Source organism: Lolium perenne, chromosome 3 (assembly GCF_019359855.2).
Source record: "Lolium perenne isolate Kyuss_39 chromosome 3, Kyuss_2.0, whole genome shotgun sequence".
Classification (NCBI taxonomy): Eukaryota; Viridiplantae; Streptophyta; class Magnoliopsida; order Poales; family Poaceae; genus Lolium; species Lolium perenne.
Genome location: NC_067246.2, coordinates 47331620 through 47352718, shown reverse-complemented (window position 1 = coordinate 47352718; position 21099 = coordinate 47331620). Strand labels below are relative to the sequence as shown.

The 21099-nt window shown below is 45.0% G+C and overlaps 1 protein-coding gene across 1 annotated transcript; it reads left to right on the top strand.

The window, feature by feature from the left end:
- Positions 1–7041: 7041 nt before the first annotated feature.
- On the top strand, positions 7042–8355 carry LOC127341362 (uncharacterized). The gene has a single exon (XM_051367172.2). The coding sequence runs from the start codon at positions 7201–7203 to the stop codon at positions 8107–8109; it is 909 nt and encodes a 302-aa protein (XP_051223132.1). The 5' UTR covers positions 7042–7200; the 3' UTR covers positions 8110–8355.
- Positions 8356–21099: the final 12744 nt, after the last annotated feature.

Here is a 21099-nt window from a genome sequence, read left to right as displayed (position 1 = left end):
CCATAATTAATATGAATGAAGTCCACCAAAAAGATTTTTAAATTTCAAACATTTTTCTCTTGCGGCCATTTAATCAAACACTTGGCAGGCAGCATCTTTGAATTAGGTTACATGCTATTGTCCAGCGGATTTTGGCCTAAACCCTGCTTTATCAGTGATGATCATCTCTCCCCTACCCTCCTGCATCTCTACTTGTACCACCTTGGTCGATTAAAGTGGAGAGAGGGGCAGAAAGGAACCATGCCATGCACACCCGGCCACCTTTGGTCACTCTTTCTGGCTCTCCCCTCTCTCTTTCACCATGTCACCGAGCATCTCTAACACACAAGGACACTGCCAGTACCAAGCCCTGGCTCACCCATGCACGGCATTGGCCAGGCGAGGCACGCCCAGACCTTGCCAGTACACGCCGTGCACGCGGTCACCGCGCTCTGGAGCGCGCCAGTACGGCGGGCACTCGAGCGACGCCGTCCTCCCCCTGCATCCCTATGCCTGGAACTAGCATCCACTCCACACCCTCTATCGCCTAGACACACTCGAGGAGCTGCGGCGGCCTTGTCACCGTCGTCCTCGTCGGATTTATGCCGCGGGTACCGCCGCAGACATTGCACGCGCACGAACGATTCCGTCGTCCTCTCGCTGCGCCCTCTGCACCTAGAGCATCGCCAGGACAACGCCTACAAGATGCCGTCCTTCGCTTGCCCCTTCGAGCACCCCAAGCACCGCGCCATGGACGCTCCTTCACAGCACCCGCCGGCCACCTCCCCCGCTATAAATAGAGACGCCCCGAGCTCCAACTCTTCACACCAACTCGTTCTACTCCTATCCCTGCTTCTTCTCCACCAGTCAATTTGACACTATCTCGCCGGAGCACCACCAATTGCAAGACGAAGCCCGCCGGAGCCCGCAGATCACCGCCGACGATTGACGCTTCCCCGCGCCTCGCCACTGCTACCAGGAGCTTCAGCACCATCGACAACGTCGCCTCGCACCTAGCAGCACCCCGCGGGAACGCCGGTAGGTCCTCCGACCCCCTAGGCTCGCCGGTAGATCGTCGGGATCTCGTCGGAGACGACGATGATCCTCGACCGCCCGATCAAGTTCTAATCCAACGACTCCCATCTCACGTACCGTTTCGCTTGGTTAATAGTCACTGACAGGTGGAGCCCGCATCGTCAGGCGGCCCGCGTGTGCGAGTCACCCTGCTGGGCCAGCCCAAGCCTTTTCGCCCGTTTAGCCCATTTCGCGTTCCCGCCAAGCCCACTAAATTCAAAAATCGAATTTCTGTTAATTCAAATTCCCTGCTGATGCTGAATTCAAATTTGAATAGTTGGAAATCTACTACACCAAATTTAACCGATTTTATATATTTGGAAAGCTCATGAAATTATCTAAATAATACCACTGGCCTCATGTCCAATTTCGTAATTAAATTCAAATGATAAAAATAACAAGGCAGGGCCTTTTCTAACTTCAAATAAATACTAAAAATTATCTATAAATGATTTTGAGTTGATTCCAACTCTAATAATTCACATTTGACATAATCTAATTATTTATGCAAAAATATAGCATAGTTGTTTTGCATGATCATGGACTAGATTCAAATAATGGCTATGGAGCCATTTCTAGTCCATTTAACACATACACATAAACTTATTTAAATAGTATGGGAGCTCCTCTCTCATTTAAATGGTGATCCTAAATAATTCAAATAGAGGTACTGACCTTGGTCTAATAAGCCTCATGCTTGGTTACTTAGAGATTTTAAATCATTTAGATGTTAGTTTTAAATTATATGAGGTGTAGCACCTCATTTAAATTATTACTCCCTCATAATAGATATGAAAGGTTGACCTTGGTCAACTTATATTTCATACCTTATTATTATTTGTGGAGATTAAATCTTGATAGGATTTAATGAGAGGAAATTATTTTCTCCAAAGACTTAAATAGCAAATCAAATAAATGCTCCTAATGAGAGGAAATTATTTTTCTCTTAAATAAGAACAAACCAAGTAACTCACCATACCATGCCTGAATTAATGTTAGAATAAGTTGTGTGAACCCTTTGGTGTGTTTTAGTCTAGCATGTAAGTATTGTTTGGTGATTGTGTACCTCGTATTCATCTATAGACGCTAGTACCGGAGACTATCAAGAGGAGGATGTATTCTACCAGGAGGAAGAGCCAGAAAACTTTGATCACCTCACCAATCAAGGCAAGCTAACACTCTTGCAAGGTTCCCTTGTGCAAAGCTCTACAAGAGCAAGGCACCATTATTTTTATTTTATGCTTAATGCTCCTATCCCAAGTTTTTACTTTACAAGCTTTACTAAATTTTGTTTATCAAAGTATCTTTTTGATTCCTGACTCACCTAGTCTAGTTATGGAGTAGTGCAAGAGTATCAAACTTAGCCTAGAGCAATCCAAGATACTTAGCATCCCTTATAAGTAGTTGCTAGTGCTAAACTAAAATTGACTACTAGAGATGGGAACTTGTGAAAACCAATGACTTTGAAAACCTTGAAATAATGAGTCATTCTATTGAAAGATTTTGAAGGTGAATATGACTGGTGAATGACTTGGTGAATTTTACGAAAACTGATGGTTGGGTTCAGATGCGATACCATTCCAATTTGAAAGTACCCCCACAATACCCAATATGGGTAAGGGCTTAACTAGAAATTTATGTGCTTTAGTATGGGTTCCCTCTAAACAAGCGTCATCGGGGTTAGGCTGGAGGCTGCCTCTACAACAAAAGAACTGATGAGAAATGATGTTAATATGAGGTGAATGTACGGCCCAAGCCCTGTGCAGTTCCCGGGTTGATCATGGTTTTCACCGGGAGGCCAAGCTCATGGGGAGAGGTGCTCATACTAGAGTATGTAAGTGAAAGGTTATGGTTGGTAGTCCGCATACGGAGTATGGTAAATCAGGGCCAGTTAACCCTGACGGATTATTGCAAATGTTGTGGCACAAGTGTACGACCTCTGCAGAGTGTAGAACTATTCGAATAGCCGCGTCCACGGTTATGGACGGTTGGAAAGGCCATACTGTTCCGTCATCAGGATTTTTTTTTTAAAAAAAATGTGACATATGACTTGGGACTTGAATTTAAAAGGTGAATGGTGACTTTGAATTGAATCACAACAGAGTTGTGGGAATGACACTAATGTTCCCACTTGAGTTAGTTTAGCAAATGAAGAGTCTTTCCTAAATGTTTATGAAATAAACTTGGCTTTATGCAAATAAACCTAGAGCTTAGTATCCCCTTACTAAAAATTGATAGTGCTTACACTAGTATTAGTTTGCGAGTACTTTAAAAGTACTCATGGCTTTGTCCCTGGCTATTCAAATGGCCAGACTATGAAGGTGAACAGCAGTACGAGGAAGATGGTCAGCAGGACGTCTACGACAACTAGGACCGCTCCTGACGTCAAGCGTTGGCCTGTGGATTAGATAGCCACTACTACTTCGCTTCCGCTATTTGTGATGTTCGTTGATCAATAGATCAACTACTATTATAATATTGGATCATGTGATCTACCTTTGTAAGACGATTATGTGTGTAATAAATGATGACTCTATGATATTCAACTATTATGTCTCGCAACAACAATATTCCTGGGATTGCGATGTATGGCATAATAGGCATCTGGACTTAAAAATCCGGGCGTTGACATGTTCTATTTTTTTCAAGAGTACCGGTGTTCAGAATTCAGATGCCTAAAAAGCGATCCAGGAGTTGCACGTCGTGCAGCGACTCCGAACCTACACGCCCGCCACCTAGCCTTCCCCACCCCTGTGCTCTAGCTCAATGCCTACTCCTCGAATAAGGAGCAGGTGCCTCGCGTACACCGCGTTCTTTCTTTTTTTGCACTCGAGTTTTCCAGTGTTCGTCATATGCATGTTCAACTATATGACACCATGACACCAATAAATTAGACGATAGGCATGTATACCTATTACTTCTATTTTCTATTTTCAGTACTCTTGATTTACAAATTCCAAGGGGATACAACTTGAAGTTTTTAACTGACTTGGAACAGTATGAACTCGCTGATTAATGATAGCTATTTAGATCATTTACGGAACTTATATATATGATGGTATTGAACTCTGTTAGGAACGTAGGATCCTGTGCGTGTAAGTTGTTGATAGTGCTATTGAAGATGTACATGATACATGTCTAAGTTATCAGACAGACATAGTGGGTCAAAAGTGTCCAGTTGATGGATAGAATTATACTGAAAATCAATAATGATATTATAATTCCTAATTGCACATTTGAAGATGTACATGATACTTGTCTAGGTTATCAGACATTCCTACTTCTAAAAGGAATTCTTCTGCAGCTATAAGACTCTTTTCATGGCAATTACAATTTAGTACGGATTCAATGCCCAAACAAAAGGGTGTGACCAATCACAGTATGAGTCAGTCAATCAATGACGGCTGCAATTTCACTAAACTGAGGATTCACTTCATGCCTCTTACTTGAACAAAATAACATGTCTTGTCGAACTAAGACTAGGATACATGTCATGATGTAGCAAGATGAAGTTGAGTAGGATATCCTGGTCAAGATTATTCAAAGTTTCTGCTAAATGACTACATAATTTATACATGAACTTAACTATAGTTTGCCTTCTTTATATGGTAATTAAGAAGTTAGTGAATGCATGGAAGGATCACCTGAAAGTTTTGTTAAATCGCTGTATATACTATTCACCTGAAAGGATTAATTAAAAAGTGGGACAAATGTTTCACCAGGAACCTCGACGATCTTCCTACTAAATGCCTCGAGAACAACCCCACTGATCTCATTGACTGTGTCTACTTCACCCCAGGAGGATTTTTAGATGCTTGTCTTTGATTTCATCATCGAGCTCGACAATGTGGTGAGATTCTATCCTGGACTTCTTATCCTTTCTTGGTTTGTCCTTTGTTTGCTATAAATATGATTTGCTCTCTTTGTTTCCTGTGTTAAAGACAAAGAAGTCCATCATCCGGAAGGAGAAGCATCGAACTACTAAGCAACCTGGAGTACAATGGCGATGCGGATAACGAATGGTGACGATGAGGCCATCTACAAGATCGAGGTTGCTGCCAACAAGGTTAGGGATTTTTTTGGCATTTCTTTTAGTGGTTATAAACTGGTCTGGTTGATTGTTTTCACGTGTGATGTTTGCTTGGTAACACTAGCTAAATTACTCCATGAAAGATGATACATATTAAATTAGATGGATGTGGTAGATGTTTGCATCCTGATGGGGACATATCATTGTTACTAGCAACTTATGTTCCGCTATAGTACTTCGCGGAGATTAGCCTCCTTGCCTGAACTAATTGGTGTGCATCATGCTTTCTTAATCTTGGTGAACATTCTGTTTATGATGTGTTCGTTTTTTCTTCTTTTTTTAGTTTAATGAAAAGTCTATTTGTACTGGTGAGAAGCTAATTAACTGTAAAGTTACTTTCTCCACTGCCGTTTGAAGCCGTAATTTCCGGCGTGCGAGACATTCAGCATATAGGAATAGTGTGAGTGGTGTACAATACGTCAGGATTAAAGTAGTTGAACTTTAACCGTTTCATGTAGCACATCGCAGTGAGTGTAACAGTCTACATTGGTATGTTGATGGGGAATGGCATCTACTAGATTCACGACAAGGACATATTTGAGTATTTTCCTTTTTCTTTTTCTTACAAAAGATATGAACAATTGGAGGGTGATCTAAGTGTTTTCGTGGGTGATATTAATTGTTTACTGCCCTTTCCCTACTTTTGATGGTTCTCTTATTTACATCTGTTACTTAGTAATACCTTTCATACATAAGTGCTTCCAAAATCTGCAATGCAGATGATTGTCGAGGAGTTATTCGACGAAAGTTATCTTGTTGAGAGCCCGTCAGTTGAGTAGAAATATTTTTTGCATAAAAATATTACGAGCTTCCTTTAACATCTCGAAATATTGATACCTGCTATCGTAAATATAATTTACTGGTCCAAATAGTTTTCAGAATGCATGATACTAAATTTTATTTCTTGTAATCTTGTAGGTGTTTTGCTCGTTTTCATAATTTCTTTGGTTACCTACCAGTCCAATAGTATAACATGGTTCATTTTTTATCGTTGGTGTGATACAATTATGTATTTCATACCATCAATTACTAAATGAGATGCAAATATTTTCTTAAGATTGTTGTAAGTACATACACCCTTTCTTGTTTATAAGTTATAAACAAATAGTACATTCTGATGAGTGTCTCGAGTATAGTAGTGCTCTCTTTAGTGTCTTTCGCGTTAGCCGATGTCTTTGGGGCGGGTGGAAAAACTAAAATAGGGTGGAGAAACTAAAATAGCGATGCAACACTATTGCAAAGTTTTTCTTGAAAGTAGTAGCATATGGATGTTTAGAGATGCAAATATGATGGAAACTGCAAAATTCTTTTGAAGAGAAAATTTGTTCTCCCAACTTGATGGAAGTGGTGAAGTGGCAGGTGTAGTTGACGAGCATGATCGAACAATAGAGATCGCTGAAGGAGACATATAGAAGGTGTATGATAGCACTTTGATAGTGTTTTTGAAGTTGAAGGTGAAGAGGAGGTGTCGAGCAATTGAAGGAATTCTTGGAGGATCTACAGATAGTTTCATGCAGCGGCCAAGGAGATTTTGTTATAAACAAATGTTTGAGATTTTGTTATGAACAAATATTTTTTTTGTTGGTGTCATGACTTGTGATGACCAGTTATTTTAAATTAACATGAGATATATTTCTATAAGTACTATTGGTTTTTTTGATGATTGTAAATTATGATATATTTGATTTCTTTTGATTTTTCATAAGTATTATGAACTACATATGTGCATTAGGAAATGAAATTTGAGGACCCGTGGCAACCGCACGGGCATTTTAACTAGTACAACTGAACAGATCGTCTATCAACTATTTCTCTGAACATGCAGCAGCATGTCAAATTTGTGTTGCAAGTCGATTTCACAATTTATAGCAACTTGGGCACTTGGCGGCTCCCTCAGAAAAAAAAAAACTGGAAACTAGCCAAGAAATCTAACCCCGTTTCTAGCTCCGCCTTGCACGGGCGGTTGACGGCCCTCTCCGGTCGCCGCGCCCACCCATCGTTTCCTCATCCCTGTCCAGCCAAAATCCACCACCGTGGTCTCCTCCCTCGGAATCCCGATGGCGGAGGCGCTGCTGCTGGCGTGCCACCTTCTCCTCGCGCTCGCCCTCATCGCCGCCTCCCTCTCCCATCTCCTCGCCGCCGCCGTCGCCCATCTCTCACCCGCGCACACCACCACCACCACCACCAACCGGCTCCGTCTCCTTCGCCACCCGCTCCTCCGCCTCCTCCCGGTCCTCGCCGCCCTCCCGTTCCCATTCCTCCCCGTCGCGCCCACCTCCCGCCTCCTCCCCTTCCTCCTCCTCCCTCCCCTCCTCCTCCCGCTCCCACTCCCCTTCCTCCACCTCCCACCCCTAACCCCGCTCTTCCTCTCCCTCCCGCTCCTCCTCCTCGCGCGCGCCGCGGGCCTCCTCGCCGCCGCATTCCCCGCGTCGGACCTCCAGGCCCACGCGCTCTCCGTCGCCGCCCTCCTCCTCGCCGCCGCCGGCGCGGCCTCCCTCCTCGCCGCGCTGTCCCCGCCAAGAACCGCCCACCACTTCTTGGCCCAGACGGCCTTCGCCTTCGCCGGCACCGTCGGGGGGCTCTGGGCCCTCCAGACCGGCCTCACCCTCTACGTCGACGCCTGCGTCCCCGTCGGCTGCCACCGGCTCATCGACGCAGCCCTCGCGCCAGCGACGCGCTGCGACGTTGAGGACGCCAGGCTGCAGGGCGTGGCGGTCATGGACCTCATGCTCTCCGTGCATTGCCTCGTCGCGGCGGCTGCTGTGTCCGGGCTGTATCTCGGGGTCGCAAAGTGCTGCGGCGTTGACGCCGGGGGTGCGGCCGTGGGCATGGGGATGGGGACAGGTCGGAGACAGAATGGTTCCTATGAGGCCCTGCCCATGGTGACTTCATCGGGGGCCATCCAGGAGATGGAGCATCTACCAATGATGAAGGGCGTCGTTGGCAAGGCTGTGGCACAGGAATGAGTACTTGCACTTGCACTAACTAACTAGGTACTACATTGTAATTCTCTGGAGTAATGTGATTCTGCTCACTTGGCTATATGTGCCTGAAAGAGTTTTTCACACGAATTGCTGATCATTAGTTGCTAGGGAAACTCTCTACTGTAATCTGCTATTGATGTTGTCTTGTCAAGTTGGCGAATGGTGCCCGATCTAGACCATTATTGTAGATCATTCCACCAATCGTATTTCTTTCTCGTTTTTACAGTCTGATGTTTAGTCCCTTTCCTGGCTCTTATAGGAAATATTTACGGTGCAATTTTCTGGTTTATTACTGTCTGCTATGTGATATTTCTTGTTTATCCAGTCTTCGATATCCGTTATCTTACAAGTCTCCAAGGTTAATATCTAAGTTGAAACTTGGTCAAATTGTCAGAAATCGTATAAACTAATGGAACTATACTTACTGCAAAATGGTTTTGAACATGTAGTGTTACTCACAATTTTAGGTCATATGGCCACCAATCCTAAGATCCTGAATTTGACATCGGTACTTTTAAATAATTTGATTGTAGACAATAGTAGGTTTAGCCAACAAGGTGGAGCATGAAGCTGATGTGTAGAAGCGGTGACAAGAATCATATTCAGTTCTATTATGATTCTCAGTATTTTGTTTAGTCAGCACTCTTAGCAACTGCAAAGACTTGGGGCTGTGTGCATCGGCTGATGCAGAGGCCGGGGTTATACTGCCCTTTTCGGAAAAAAAAAAACTGCAAAGGCTTTGCATGATGCATCTTTGTGTATCTTCTTCTCTATTCATCTATAACTAAATCATATAGTTTTCAAAATGGAGAATCCAGTTAAAAAATATTTACATCTCCTTTTCGGTAATTACAAGCATTTTTGTTCTATGGTGTGAACTGGAGCAAATCCTGTTAAGAATGTTTTATTTTATTGTTATTTCACAGGCTATTGTGTTGTAGATTGTGCTACATTAGATCCAACAATCTGTTTGGACTAATCAAAGATATGGTGGGAGGAAAAGTAAGTAATCGAGAGATACTGACACTGACTAGTAACCACCGATCCTTGCAATTTTGCTCCAAATCTAGTACTTTTATGGATCTTTCACTTAGTGCTTATTCGTATTGGTGGACAACCTTTGCCTTCTCATTGAACCAAAGGGCCGCTTCTACATGTGAGACTTTCTTGGAATTATTTTGTACGTTTAATTACCATCTTGTTGATGTGGTCGTCAATTGTTAGGCTCAGAACAACACTGTCACCTATGTATGATCTATATCACCCTCTTCCTCTTAATTTGACCACAAACAGTAACCCTCTGTTTCACATGAATGGGGCATCCCTTCCCCAATTCTGCTTAGTTTATATATTACTGGATTGCTGCTTCCTTCTAAAACAGGAGAATACACACATAAAAGTAGGTACTTGGCTATATTTATTTGCTACAAAGCTGATCACTGGTGTGTGGCTCTAATCTAGGTGACAACTCGTAATATCCGTAGCTGCTAATGGTTAAAGTTGCCAGTAGGAATTAACTGCAAGTCTGTAACCATGAAGTGGACAAATTTATTGGCACTTTTCGATACCATTGGCTAAAAGCTCACAAAAGAAGGCACCACCACACTATATCCAAGCTTTTATCTACAACTAATGGTAGTAGTGCTCTCCTCTCCCCATGGCCTTATGTCTCTTTCTACTTTATTATATGCAGTTTCCTTTTGAGGGATACTTTATAGGCAGTAAATAAAATACACATTAACTACTAAATCACTCCACAGTTAAGTTATCACTATTTACTTTTAGGATTCTGTTGTTCCTTTTTTGTTTGGTCACACTAGTTTAATAAATGTATAGTAGTTTTGTGAACACTATATATACTACCACAACCTTGCCTTTCATTCCCATGGGTTCTGCAGATATCCATGTTGTTACCACTAGTACTAGTCTACTAACTCATAGTGATGATAAGTGGCGCGGCTTTCTTGGATCCCTCTCTCCCTTGAAGGCTATCTTAAGATTGGGGAGGTTTCATGTCCATCATTCTCGCCTAGGAAACATGAGAGCCTTCTGGGGAGAAGGGATACCAAGCAAGCCAGTGTCTAAATTGCATGTATGTATATGCATGCATGTACCACGAACCGGCCATAATAAAGGGTGTGGCTACTGGAGTTGGCCGATATGAGTATAAGGATTTTCCAAAGAAGCGGACTAACATCTTGCTTTTTGGAGTATTAATTAATTTTTTCAGTTGGGTTATATATTTTCTTTTATCAGATAATTTGCAATGGAGTACTAATATAGATGGATTAATTTGCTTGAGCACAACAGTGGCAAGCTAAGTCTTGCTACCGGATACCATTCTAACTGCACATCAAATCAATCAAGAAATGGGCTAATTATCAGTATGTATAATAAGTTCACTTTACTTTGATGATAGGTTCTACCGTTCTAGTACTAAACATCTTATTTGTGATTAACCAGGGGTACTTACACAGGACATTACGAAGAAGGCCAGCAGGGTAGCTATGCTCTGTTTATATGAAGCTAAGCATAGTTATATGCATGGCAAAATTTTCATTGGCTGACAAGAAAGGTGCTTAGGAGATAGTAGTGGTCAACTTTGTTTTGTTATAAAGCTGATCATTAGCAATTTTAGGTAGGCTGCAATTGGCATTTCTAGTGCTCAACTTTTCATACTAGGTCCAGGAGAATTTAGAAATCCACGCACCCCAAGCTAATCTATGCATAGTGGTGCTTGGTGCTTCCCTACATCTGCTATTAAAGTGGAGTTGGTGACGGTGATAGAACCTTTCTCCTCTCGCTTTCATTCTCACGCCACCAGGCCCCTCGTGGTGCTGCTTCACAACCACTGCCTAGGCTATCTGTTCCACAGGGAGAATGGTGATGTCCTCCTCCAGGCCACACCCACATTCTCTGCCCCTTCAATGCTTCCACACTCTTATTTGGCGTTGGCGTATCCCCACGAGTTCTTGCTGCCGCGGCTACCTGGGGAGTCCACTCTGGCAGTTGGTGGCAACGAGCGTTGCAAGGATCCCAAGGTTGCCAAGCGAAGCAGCTCAAATCCCCTCGTAATTTCCAAGGTAAGATTCACTTGTCCATATATGCCTCAAATTTTGTGATTCTTAAAAGAAATTGTATTGGAACTTTGTGAAATGCCTCAAACACCTCAAATTGAATGGAATCATGTATGGCTGTGGGCTAGGGTAATCCAGAAAATGTACTGTTTTTCTTACCAGGACTGAGTTCTATTTGTTGTTATTGTTCATGCATTATTAACTTAGATTTTTCTGATTTTTTGTGGCTGCTCGTTCAATGGTTCTCTCAGCAAGTTTCCAGTTATGAGATTGTGCTCAGGTACCAATATAGTTGGATCATATTTCTGCACTTCGTGAAGCTATCAGCAGAACTAACAATTTTGGAATGTTGAGGTTGAGAACACTGACAAATGAGCTTGAGTAGTGACTACTCATGTTTCAGGAATTGACATCGCCATCAATATGATCAATACAAACATACACATTAACCCGTAGATCAATACGGCATTGCTATAGAGGGAGGTTTTAGATGCGTATATTACTTTATGGGTTCTTTGATGTTTCTAATGCATTTACCTCTCCACATACACCACTTGTTTAGCCAACTGACGACGTTGCCAAAGCAGCTCTTTACATCAGATATGGATTGAAAAGATTGCCTTGGTGTCTTCATAATTGATAGCTCAAATATCTTCATTTTTAGTGAAATTGTATCATACTATTTTCAAGGTCATCATTGAGGTGTACTGTAAAACTTGCAAATTAGCTGTTTCTTTTCAGTGTGATTTGGAATTTATTAGTAGCCTTTTTTCCGCATCCTATCTGAGGGCACTGTTAAAATATAACACTTGAAAAAGAAACATTCCGTTGTGTGGTGTAGCAGTGTCAACGTGGCAGAAAATGCAATCATGCTTTATGAGGGGGAAAGCAAATTCTTTGACCATGTTCACACCGACTTCCCTTTGCATTTGGTCACGGTATACCAGCTGAATGGTGCATATATTCTGGAGATGGCTTTACCACTTAAATTTAGATGCTCCCTCCGATCCAAAATAACTTTAGTTCAAATTTGAACTAAATTCCTGACGCTTATTATGGATCGGAGGTAGTACATGTTCTACATACAGCTGGAAGTTATGGAAAATATCATGGTAACAAAATGACACGGTTTATCCAATTCTGCTAGGTTCTGAGATATAGTGTTATGTAATTCTAGGGAACTACTTTGTTTATTTCATATCTGCATATGTGAGAGGTCAAGAGAGTAGAGAGCATTGGATTAATTTTCTAAGTTAACAAACCCTCTGGGGTACATCGACGGTAACTCGACTCCAGCAAAAAATTAATTGAAGGTTATTATTTCGATACTAGGAACTTTTGGCGTGGCGTCACGTCGCGCCCGTAGGATGATATTAGTGCTTGCAAGAGTTACATCATATAATTGGTTAACATACCGCTTCATCTCTAAGACTGCAAGTAGAATAGTGATAGGAGCTTTAAGAAAAGAATAAGATTTCTATTATATATAGCGCAATATACCGAAACAGCAAGAAGCCTCTGGTTTAGTTATCTGCAAAACCATTTACCTCAGATAATTTCTGGCCTTGAAATCGACAGCATATTATGCACTCTTGTCTGTAAGGTCCACACTTGCCACTTGTTGGGAATTCCTAAGATGTCTCCTACTTGTTTACCAACAACTTCATACTCGTTCTAGGCTTTGGATCAACTTCTCCGAGATGTTGCAAGACCAAGACGATCTCTGACTAACTCTTCGCTTCCACAACGGGCTGCCATTTGCTCTGACTTCACAAGTTCTTCATTCTGAGATTATCAAATAGAGTAAAGCAGTAAATTTTCACACAATGACCAAATCTAAGAAATAACAATACAATGATACAGAGGAAAATATGGCCTTCTAAATCTCCAGGTTCCCTAAATGCCAGTGACCATGAAAGTGTGTGGAGGCTACCAGATAGGAGGACCATCTGATGGGAAGTGCGACATATGCGGCCTCCCGGAAAACATGATCACATATTCTTCCAATGTGTGCTTGCCAAGTTCCTTGGGAGTGGCGTCCATTCCATGTTCGCGGAACTGGAACCCATCCAATAGACAAGATTGGTTCTTCATTCTGAGTGGTTTTAATGGAAAAAAAACTAGATGTTTTCTTTGCATCTTCTTTGCCGTGCAATGTCGGTCCCATTGGACTACGCGAAACAAATTCTCTATAGAGGCAAATTATGGTACCAACCTACTGATTGCATTTTCAAAATTTAACTTAACTTGCAGCTCTGGCACCCCTTCAAAGAACCAAGGACGCGCAGCTGTTGGACGTCACCATGCTTAAGCTCCTTTTCTGGTGTCAAACTCCTCTTACTCTTTATGTCTTTGGCCCCTGCTCCTTTTGAGTTGTAATGTTAAAACTTTGAGTTTGAGTTGTCTCATAGGTGACCAGTTTGGTTATTACTTGTGAGCTGGGTATGTAATCTGTGCTAAATAGCCTTAAACCTTGTTACCGCCAAACCGTGGGGCTTTATTAATTTAAAGTCGAACATGTGGTGCCTTACGTCTAAAAAGTAATGTTCAATGACTCCCAAGTAACCAACCGATATCCAAGTGTACGATATTCTCATGATCTAAAAAAAACTAATAATATTTAACACATGTCATGAGAAAATACCGACAGCATCTGGACCTTCTTGTAAGAACGGGGTTTTAATATCATCTTCCTTTTCCCGCAAAAAAAACGTGGTCTATCTAGCATCATATTATACACACAATGTACTCTCACATATCATTGGCAATCTCGTAACACTTAAGTTATGGCAATGATCATGAAAATAAGACCATCAATAATAAATTATACATGAACTAGTCTAGAGGTCTGACTAGAGATTTGGTTTAGTGTTTATTATTTCACAGATGTAATTAGATTTTTCTTTGAGAGGTTAGAGCCGATTTGCGAGGGAGAGAAGTTAACTCCGGGTCGTTGTGGCTTTGGGGCACCACCAGTCGGCGTCGCTGACCGAGGCGGAGGGCACGCGGCCGGCGGCCATCGAGGGCACAAGGTCGCATCTCAGGATTCTTCAACCCGAGATTGAAGACGAAGGTCAAAAGTTTTCCTGAACCTTGCTTAGAGTAGGGGGTTATCCGCAAAAATGTGTTTAAGTTGTTGGTTCCTCTTGCCCTTTTTTGTTGTGAGCCATTTGTTGTCGATCTGATGGCCTGCGGAAAAAGTTTGCAAGTTTTCACCTAATAATTATAACGGGTTTCACTGGATACTTGGCCTTCTTGTAGTATGTACTACTAACCAGGGTTTAACATTTCATTTTCATATACTTTTTCGCACTGGACAGAGGTTCACGAATTTCGAGAAATATACGAGATTTCATAGAATGTGTTTAAAATTTTCAGGTAGATTTTGAAGTCCGCATTCGAATTATTTTCAAAAAAATGAAGTTAAGTAATGTGGAATAGAACTCAAAACCTTGCAAACAACTTCCTAGGCCCTCCACCACTTCATTACTTCCCCAGTTCACACCATGAATATGATTTATTTTCTTAAAGTTCAATGTCTACGTACATTCAAATTTGACAGAAACTTTCGACCAAGATTATACTTTCACTCCCCTTGCCAGAATTCGCTTACTTTGAGAAAGTTAATTGGGTACTTGACTTCTTAGACACGCACGGCACGGGCCAATATCTTTACTATTAAATTGCAATAGGTGACTGACTGGTGTCACACTTGGGCTTTGTTTTATTCAAATTTTATTTAGGCCCGAAGTCCTCTAGACGGCCCAATCTCCTCTCAATCCAGACCGGATCCAAAATAGTCAATATCGAAAGAGCGATTCGTATGTCAAAAGAAACTAGGGAACGAAAACCGGAAGGGATCCTAGCGAAGAAAACCGCCAGCTAACTGACCTAGACGCACGATCCCGCACCGAGCAGCCGAGGTGATTGCTTCGTCCCGCATAAAAAACGCGGAAGGAGGAAAACCGGGCGGCAGGCAACGAACCCAGGCATGCGGCCCCACACCGAGCGTGTCCCCAATTTTGGTCATCACGTTAGAATCCGTTCGTGATACGTTCGCTGAAGATTCTCGTTCATCCGCTTCGTACACGATCAGGGAAAGTCTTGAACTACAATCAAATCTCGATCAGGGGAAGTCTTGAACCTGCCATCAAATCACGACCAGGGAAAGTCTTTCGTGCATCGTTCGGTGGTGTCCAGCCGGCAGCGGAGTCCAGCTTAAACACGATTGAGCCGGACAAACGTACATCGGAGTCCAGCTTAAACTCGATTGAGCCTGTTCTCAGATAACCTGCAATCTATATTCATTAAGTTTATATAGGAAATATGCCCGTGCGTTGCACCGGAAGATGAAAAAACATAAATCCCAAAAATACATGATGATGTAAGTTATCCTTGTACAATCGCGCCGTGCCGGGGAAACCTGCTTCAGCATGTCCACACCCCGCTCAGAGGGCAGGTGTGCCATCACTTGATCACCACCTCTCCTGCCCGCCGGTTCAGCTAGACCACCCGATACACGTATGTGGTTGAAAGTCCACCAGGCTCCGCAAATAGTATCTTTGTTCAGAAATACAGCTTATATGTATGTAACAATTGAATAGTTTAACACTATACAATATACAGAGAACTGTTCGGACTACCATATTGTCATCTGTTTTCCTTTGCCCCCGCGACCCTCCCGACCTAACCCTCCTCTGCCCCCGCGCCGGGGCCCTCCTCCCCCGCAGCCGTCTCTTCTCCCTAGGGGCCCCCTCCTCCCCCGCCGCCGTCGCCGGGAGCGCTGCCGGGCAAAGCCCTGCGGCGTGGCGGCAGCGGCGGCCTATCCTCTGGCCCCCACGACCTGGAGGGCACGGCGGCGGCGTCTGCCCGGCCTCTCCTTGATGCGGCGGCGCAGGGAGGCGACGGCTATGGCGTCGATCTGCCGGCGGCGGGCGGCGGCGGCGTGGATCGAGTCCAATCTTGGTCCGTTTGGGTCGGGGCGGGTGACGATCTGCTTGTCGTGGCTTTGCCTCCTCGGCAGGGAGGCGTTCGTGGGCATCCCTCGCGTCATGAGGAAACTTGGGGCAGCAGCCCCGGGCATGGTGGTGGTGGTCATCTTCTTCGTCGGAGGTGGTCGGCCAGGCTGGTAGTTCTGTGTGGGGGATCATGGGATCTCACACAGGTTTCCGGCAATGGTGATCTAGTCCGGGGTGTCATGGCGGCCGGTGAAAACTGGGCCTCGACCTCGGTCTTGGCGGATGATGGCGGCGTCGGTCGACGTCGTTACCTTGTCGAAGGCGTCATCTTTGCCCGTCTTGGCACTACACTTGGCGAGTTGGGGATGCGCGGCTGCCGGTGAAAACCGTGCTCCGACCTCGGTTGGCGGACGATGGCGATGTGTCGCGCCGCTACCTTCTTGAAGGCATCGTCGTCGCAGTATGTGGTTTCTCACTCGTGCTGCTCCGGGGGAAACCCTAGGTCCGGGTCTCCCGGATCGGACGATGGCGACGCGCCTTGCGTCGTTCTACCTCTTGGGGCATCGTTTTTGGAGCAGCTGCTGGATGTTGGCGGATGTCGGTGGAGTGGTATTCATCTACCACATTGTTGGCGCTGAGGCTCGGTGGCATGGTGCTGCAGGGTATCGACGACAGATGCGGGATGATGTATGCGTGCAGGATGGCGGAGCCGTCTGGCGTCATGGTGGCATCGACGGTAGGTCTTGCAAGGTTAATGCGATGATCTCTCTTGAAGATGGAGTCGAGGAAGACGGCGGTAGCAACTTCTGTGGCGTGTGCGTTGGCATGCGCGGAGAGTCTGCTTGACTGGATGTGCTTCTCACCTGCTATTGGGCGGTTTGGGAAGGCATTTGGTTTTTGGATGATGTCAGTTGGTGTATTGTCACCCCCTTCATCCCACTGTAGGTCTAGTGAGGTGGCTTCGAGGTTGATTTTTTTGTATTGCTTCTTGTAAGGTTTGCGAATAATCTAATAAAAAGCCGTGTGCATCCTTTGGATGCAGAAGCTAGGGCGATTTTTCCCCCTTTTCGAAAAAAAATCCAGAGAACTGTTTGGACTCAACAATTACTACCCCACCACAAAGAAAGACTGTTAATTGCTTAGTTTTACCAGCAAAGTATAGCGCTTCGTGTTAGAATTCAGAAGAAATCGTAGATGCAAAGAAAATGTTGCTTCAAGTCTGAAGAAAAATACAGAGAAACAATCAATTAGTATAGTCTGAACTATCTGAAGAAAAATCCACAACATCAGATGTCAAACTATATCAGTCTCAACCTCCGGCTGGGTGTTGCACGGGTATAACGCCGTGGGGGTTCTCCCAGCACGCGGTTCAGACTCCGCGTACTTCTCCATCACGATCTTGTCGATCGCCGACACCACCTTCTCAGTCTCAACCAGCAACAGGTTCTTCTCATCGTCCAACACGTACACTATGGGTGTGTTTGGTAGCCCGGGTCAGCTGAGAATTGTAATCTCTCCTCATACAAGCTGACTCTAGCTTAGTTGGGCTCAGATTTTTGTGTGTGTTTGGTGGCTCGGGCAAGTAGAGACATGCCCAGTGCATCTCTTGTTTGGTGGGTCGTGTGGGGTGAGAATAGCTGAGAAGATATAAAATTTACACAAAGACCACTCCATACAAAATGAAACGCGATCAGATCCTTCCATACAAAATAAAAATGCGATCTGGTCCCTGTAAAGAAGAAACAAAAGCAATCGGGTCCCTAAAAACGCAATCGGGTCCCTAGAGCTCCGGTGAGGGAGCTCCGGCGAGGCAGGTCCGGGGCGCAGACGAGCCTGGCGCTGCTTCGTCCCCATGCGCCTCCAGGCGGCGCTCCTCCCCGTGCGCGTCCAGGCGGCGCAGCTCCCCGCCACGGGACACGAAGATGAGCGGCGAGATGTCCCTCTCCGACGCCCTGCCGGCGCCGCCGTCCCCGGGCGGCAGGGCGGTGGCTCTGGATCTCCTTGTGCAGCCTCGCGCGCAGCATGGCGGCCCCCGCGCAGCGCCGTGGCCGCGCCGGCGGTGAGCGCCATGATGTCGCCGCTCGCCGCGCGTTCACGGCCGAGTGGATGGACCCCGGGATCTGCTCGTGGCTCGCGCCCATCGCTGCGCCATCTCCACACGGTGCGACGCCACCAGCGCCGCCGCCGACGCGATGGCCGCCGCCGTCTTCGCGCCGCTCGCGTTCTTGGCGGCGCCCCGCTCCGGCGTCTCCGTCTTGTTCCCGTGACACTCCAGGCGGAGGAGGCCTCCAGGTTGGGAGAAAATGAGCAGAGGGGTGGGGGTCTGGGGGTTGCTCGCGCGTGGGGCCGAACCGGGCGACAGTACTTTGCGGGATGAGGCCAGCCGGGGCGACTTGCGAAGCTCGATTTGAGCTTCCCAACCCGACCAGGCTGAGGGGCGTTTTTCGTGCGAGGTGGGCAGTGCCCAGTTGAACCGACCCGACCTAACAAACAGCAAAAACTGAGAAAAAGTAGGATGGGGTGAGAAAATCTGAGTCCACCCGGGCTGCCAAACACACCCTATAACTTACTGCCGAGAAATTTAACTCGAATACACCAAAACAATAAAGCAGAAACAACAACCGTCCTTTCATCGTTGCTCAAGTACTCCGCAAAGTATCCACCATGGGTCCAGTTTCGCCCTCTTCTCGTGCCAGCTCGATTCGGCCGCAAACCCCTGCTGTTGCGTGTACTAATTAATGGCCGAACATGATCCTGCTGATGGCGCTGCAACCCGACGAGGATCATCACTGTCACTGGCAGTCAGCCATGTTTCGCGCTGGGTGCCGGAGCTCGGACCTCACCTCCGCGTGTGATGCATAGCGCACGCAGCCGCGCTTTTCCCCATCGCTCTAGGTGCGTGTACTACCTCTCCCGCGGTGGATGCGTGTGCTAGCCACATATTAGTCTCTGCTTGACCTTCCGTCTCCCTCGTTGGTAATCGACATTGTCCTTCCTGCTTGTCTCCGTTGGGAATCAAGATGCGGTACAGATTTTGCTCCATGGGATTCGATCTTATTTGAGGGTCTCCGCTGTCAATCAGGTCCGGGACAGATTGTCTCAATGTCTCTGTTTGTCCTTGTTCTTCCTTGAGGGACATCTATTTTTCGACGGGATTCGATTCCATCGGATTTCTCGAGGAGCCGGCCTAGTCTGATCTGATATAGGTGAGCGCCTCCACTCGATTCGTTCGGTGGGAACAATCAGCACGGCGGCTCAGACGTGTTCGGCGAGGTAGGGCGGGAGAATCAATCGCACGGGGGATACAGAGCCTGTGATTTCCAGGGACGTTGACGCTACGCGTCGGTCGCCGGATGGGACGGCCGAAAATCGGTCGTTCTCCGCGCCGTACGATCAAGATTCGACGTCCGAAATTTACCGCGGTGCGAGATTTGCATTTTGCCCCCTGTTTTTCTGAAACTTAACCCACGGTCCTTATACTAAGTATTACAACAAAATATCTCACTTCGCTTACAAAAAATATGTACTATTACAACAAAAAAATTACAAAAAAATATAAACCAAATAGTATTATAAAAAAATGGTTAAACAACAATTGTTTTGCTATAGGTTGGTTTACAACAAAAATTGACAACAATTACAATAAAAAATTAAAAGCTATAACAACAAAAAACATGTGTTCGTGGCTGTGAAAAATTGATTGAAAATAACACATTTTATATATATCAAATTACAACAAAAATCACCAGCTATTTTTACCAAAAATTATTAGCGATTACAACAAAATAATTTATAGCAAACGTCCAGGTGAACATTACAACATCTCTGACATGCTTTCTCTATAACTTTTATATGCATTTGTTACAAAACTAACGAACATATACAACATCTCTACGAAAAAAGTGTCCATGACTAAAACAATTACACCAAAAATCACAAATAATTACAATAAAAAAGTCATCCGTTTACAACGTATCAGGAAACACACATTTTCGTAACATATCACTTAGAAAAAATCTTACAAAATATGTCGTGTGAGTTTACAACAAATTTTTTATCTAATTGTTACAAATCTGGAAACAATATTGTACATTTCTTAAAAAAAAAAGAGCAACACTCCAGTTTGGGCCGAAACCAGGCCCATAAAGGGCCGCGCGGAGCGAGGGACGACGACCGATCGCTGGCGAGCGATCGGTCGCCGGATCTGAAGCGTTTTCCTTTTATTATCTCGCGTTGGTCGCTGCCTTGCCGGGTTGATTAGGAATTGGTTTCCATTTAACCCGCGTCACCGCGGTGGATTGAAGAAACCAAGGCCCAGGCCCATCAAGAACGACAGGTCATGGGAGACGCGGAACGTTTGAACGAATCGTTTTTTGATGACTTACCGGTGGCAAGGCATGTAATTAGGATCAAAACTTGGGGTAATAACTGACGGATGAACAAGAAGCCTTATTTTCTTTATTATTAGGTATAGATATAGATTGCACAAACGTGCGACGCCTCAAACCTATTGGCAGGGTGCTAGGACAAAGTCTATGAAGAGGAGGGACTGATGCTCGACGAGGACATCGGGCTGCTCGAAGACATCACGTTGTCGGCGGCTCGCCATGGCTAGCGGCTGCAAACCTACAACTACTACGGCGAGGACGAGAGCATGTATTGGATTGGGGAAAAACAGCCGCCCCGACCCAGGCGAGAAAACGACACTTTACGCCGTCGAGGCCGGATTCAGACAACGAGCCTCACGGGCTCACGGCGACGTGATGGATAAACCGAACGGCTAGAGGAAAGCCTATTAGAGATAGTTTCAGGAACCGACCAGGTCTAGTAGTATGAGTCCTAGACTCTGTAGAGTTCGGAATATTGACGTTGTAATCTCTCCCGTATCCCTCTGTATCTCCCTTCTATATATACATGAGAATAGAGCCATCGGAGAT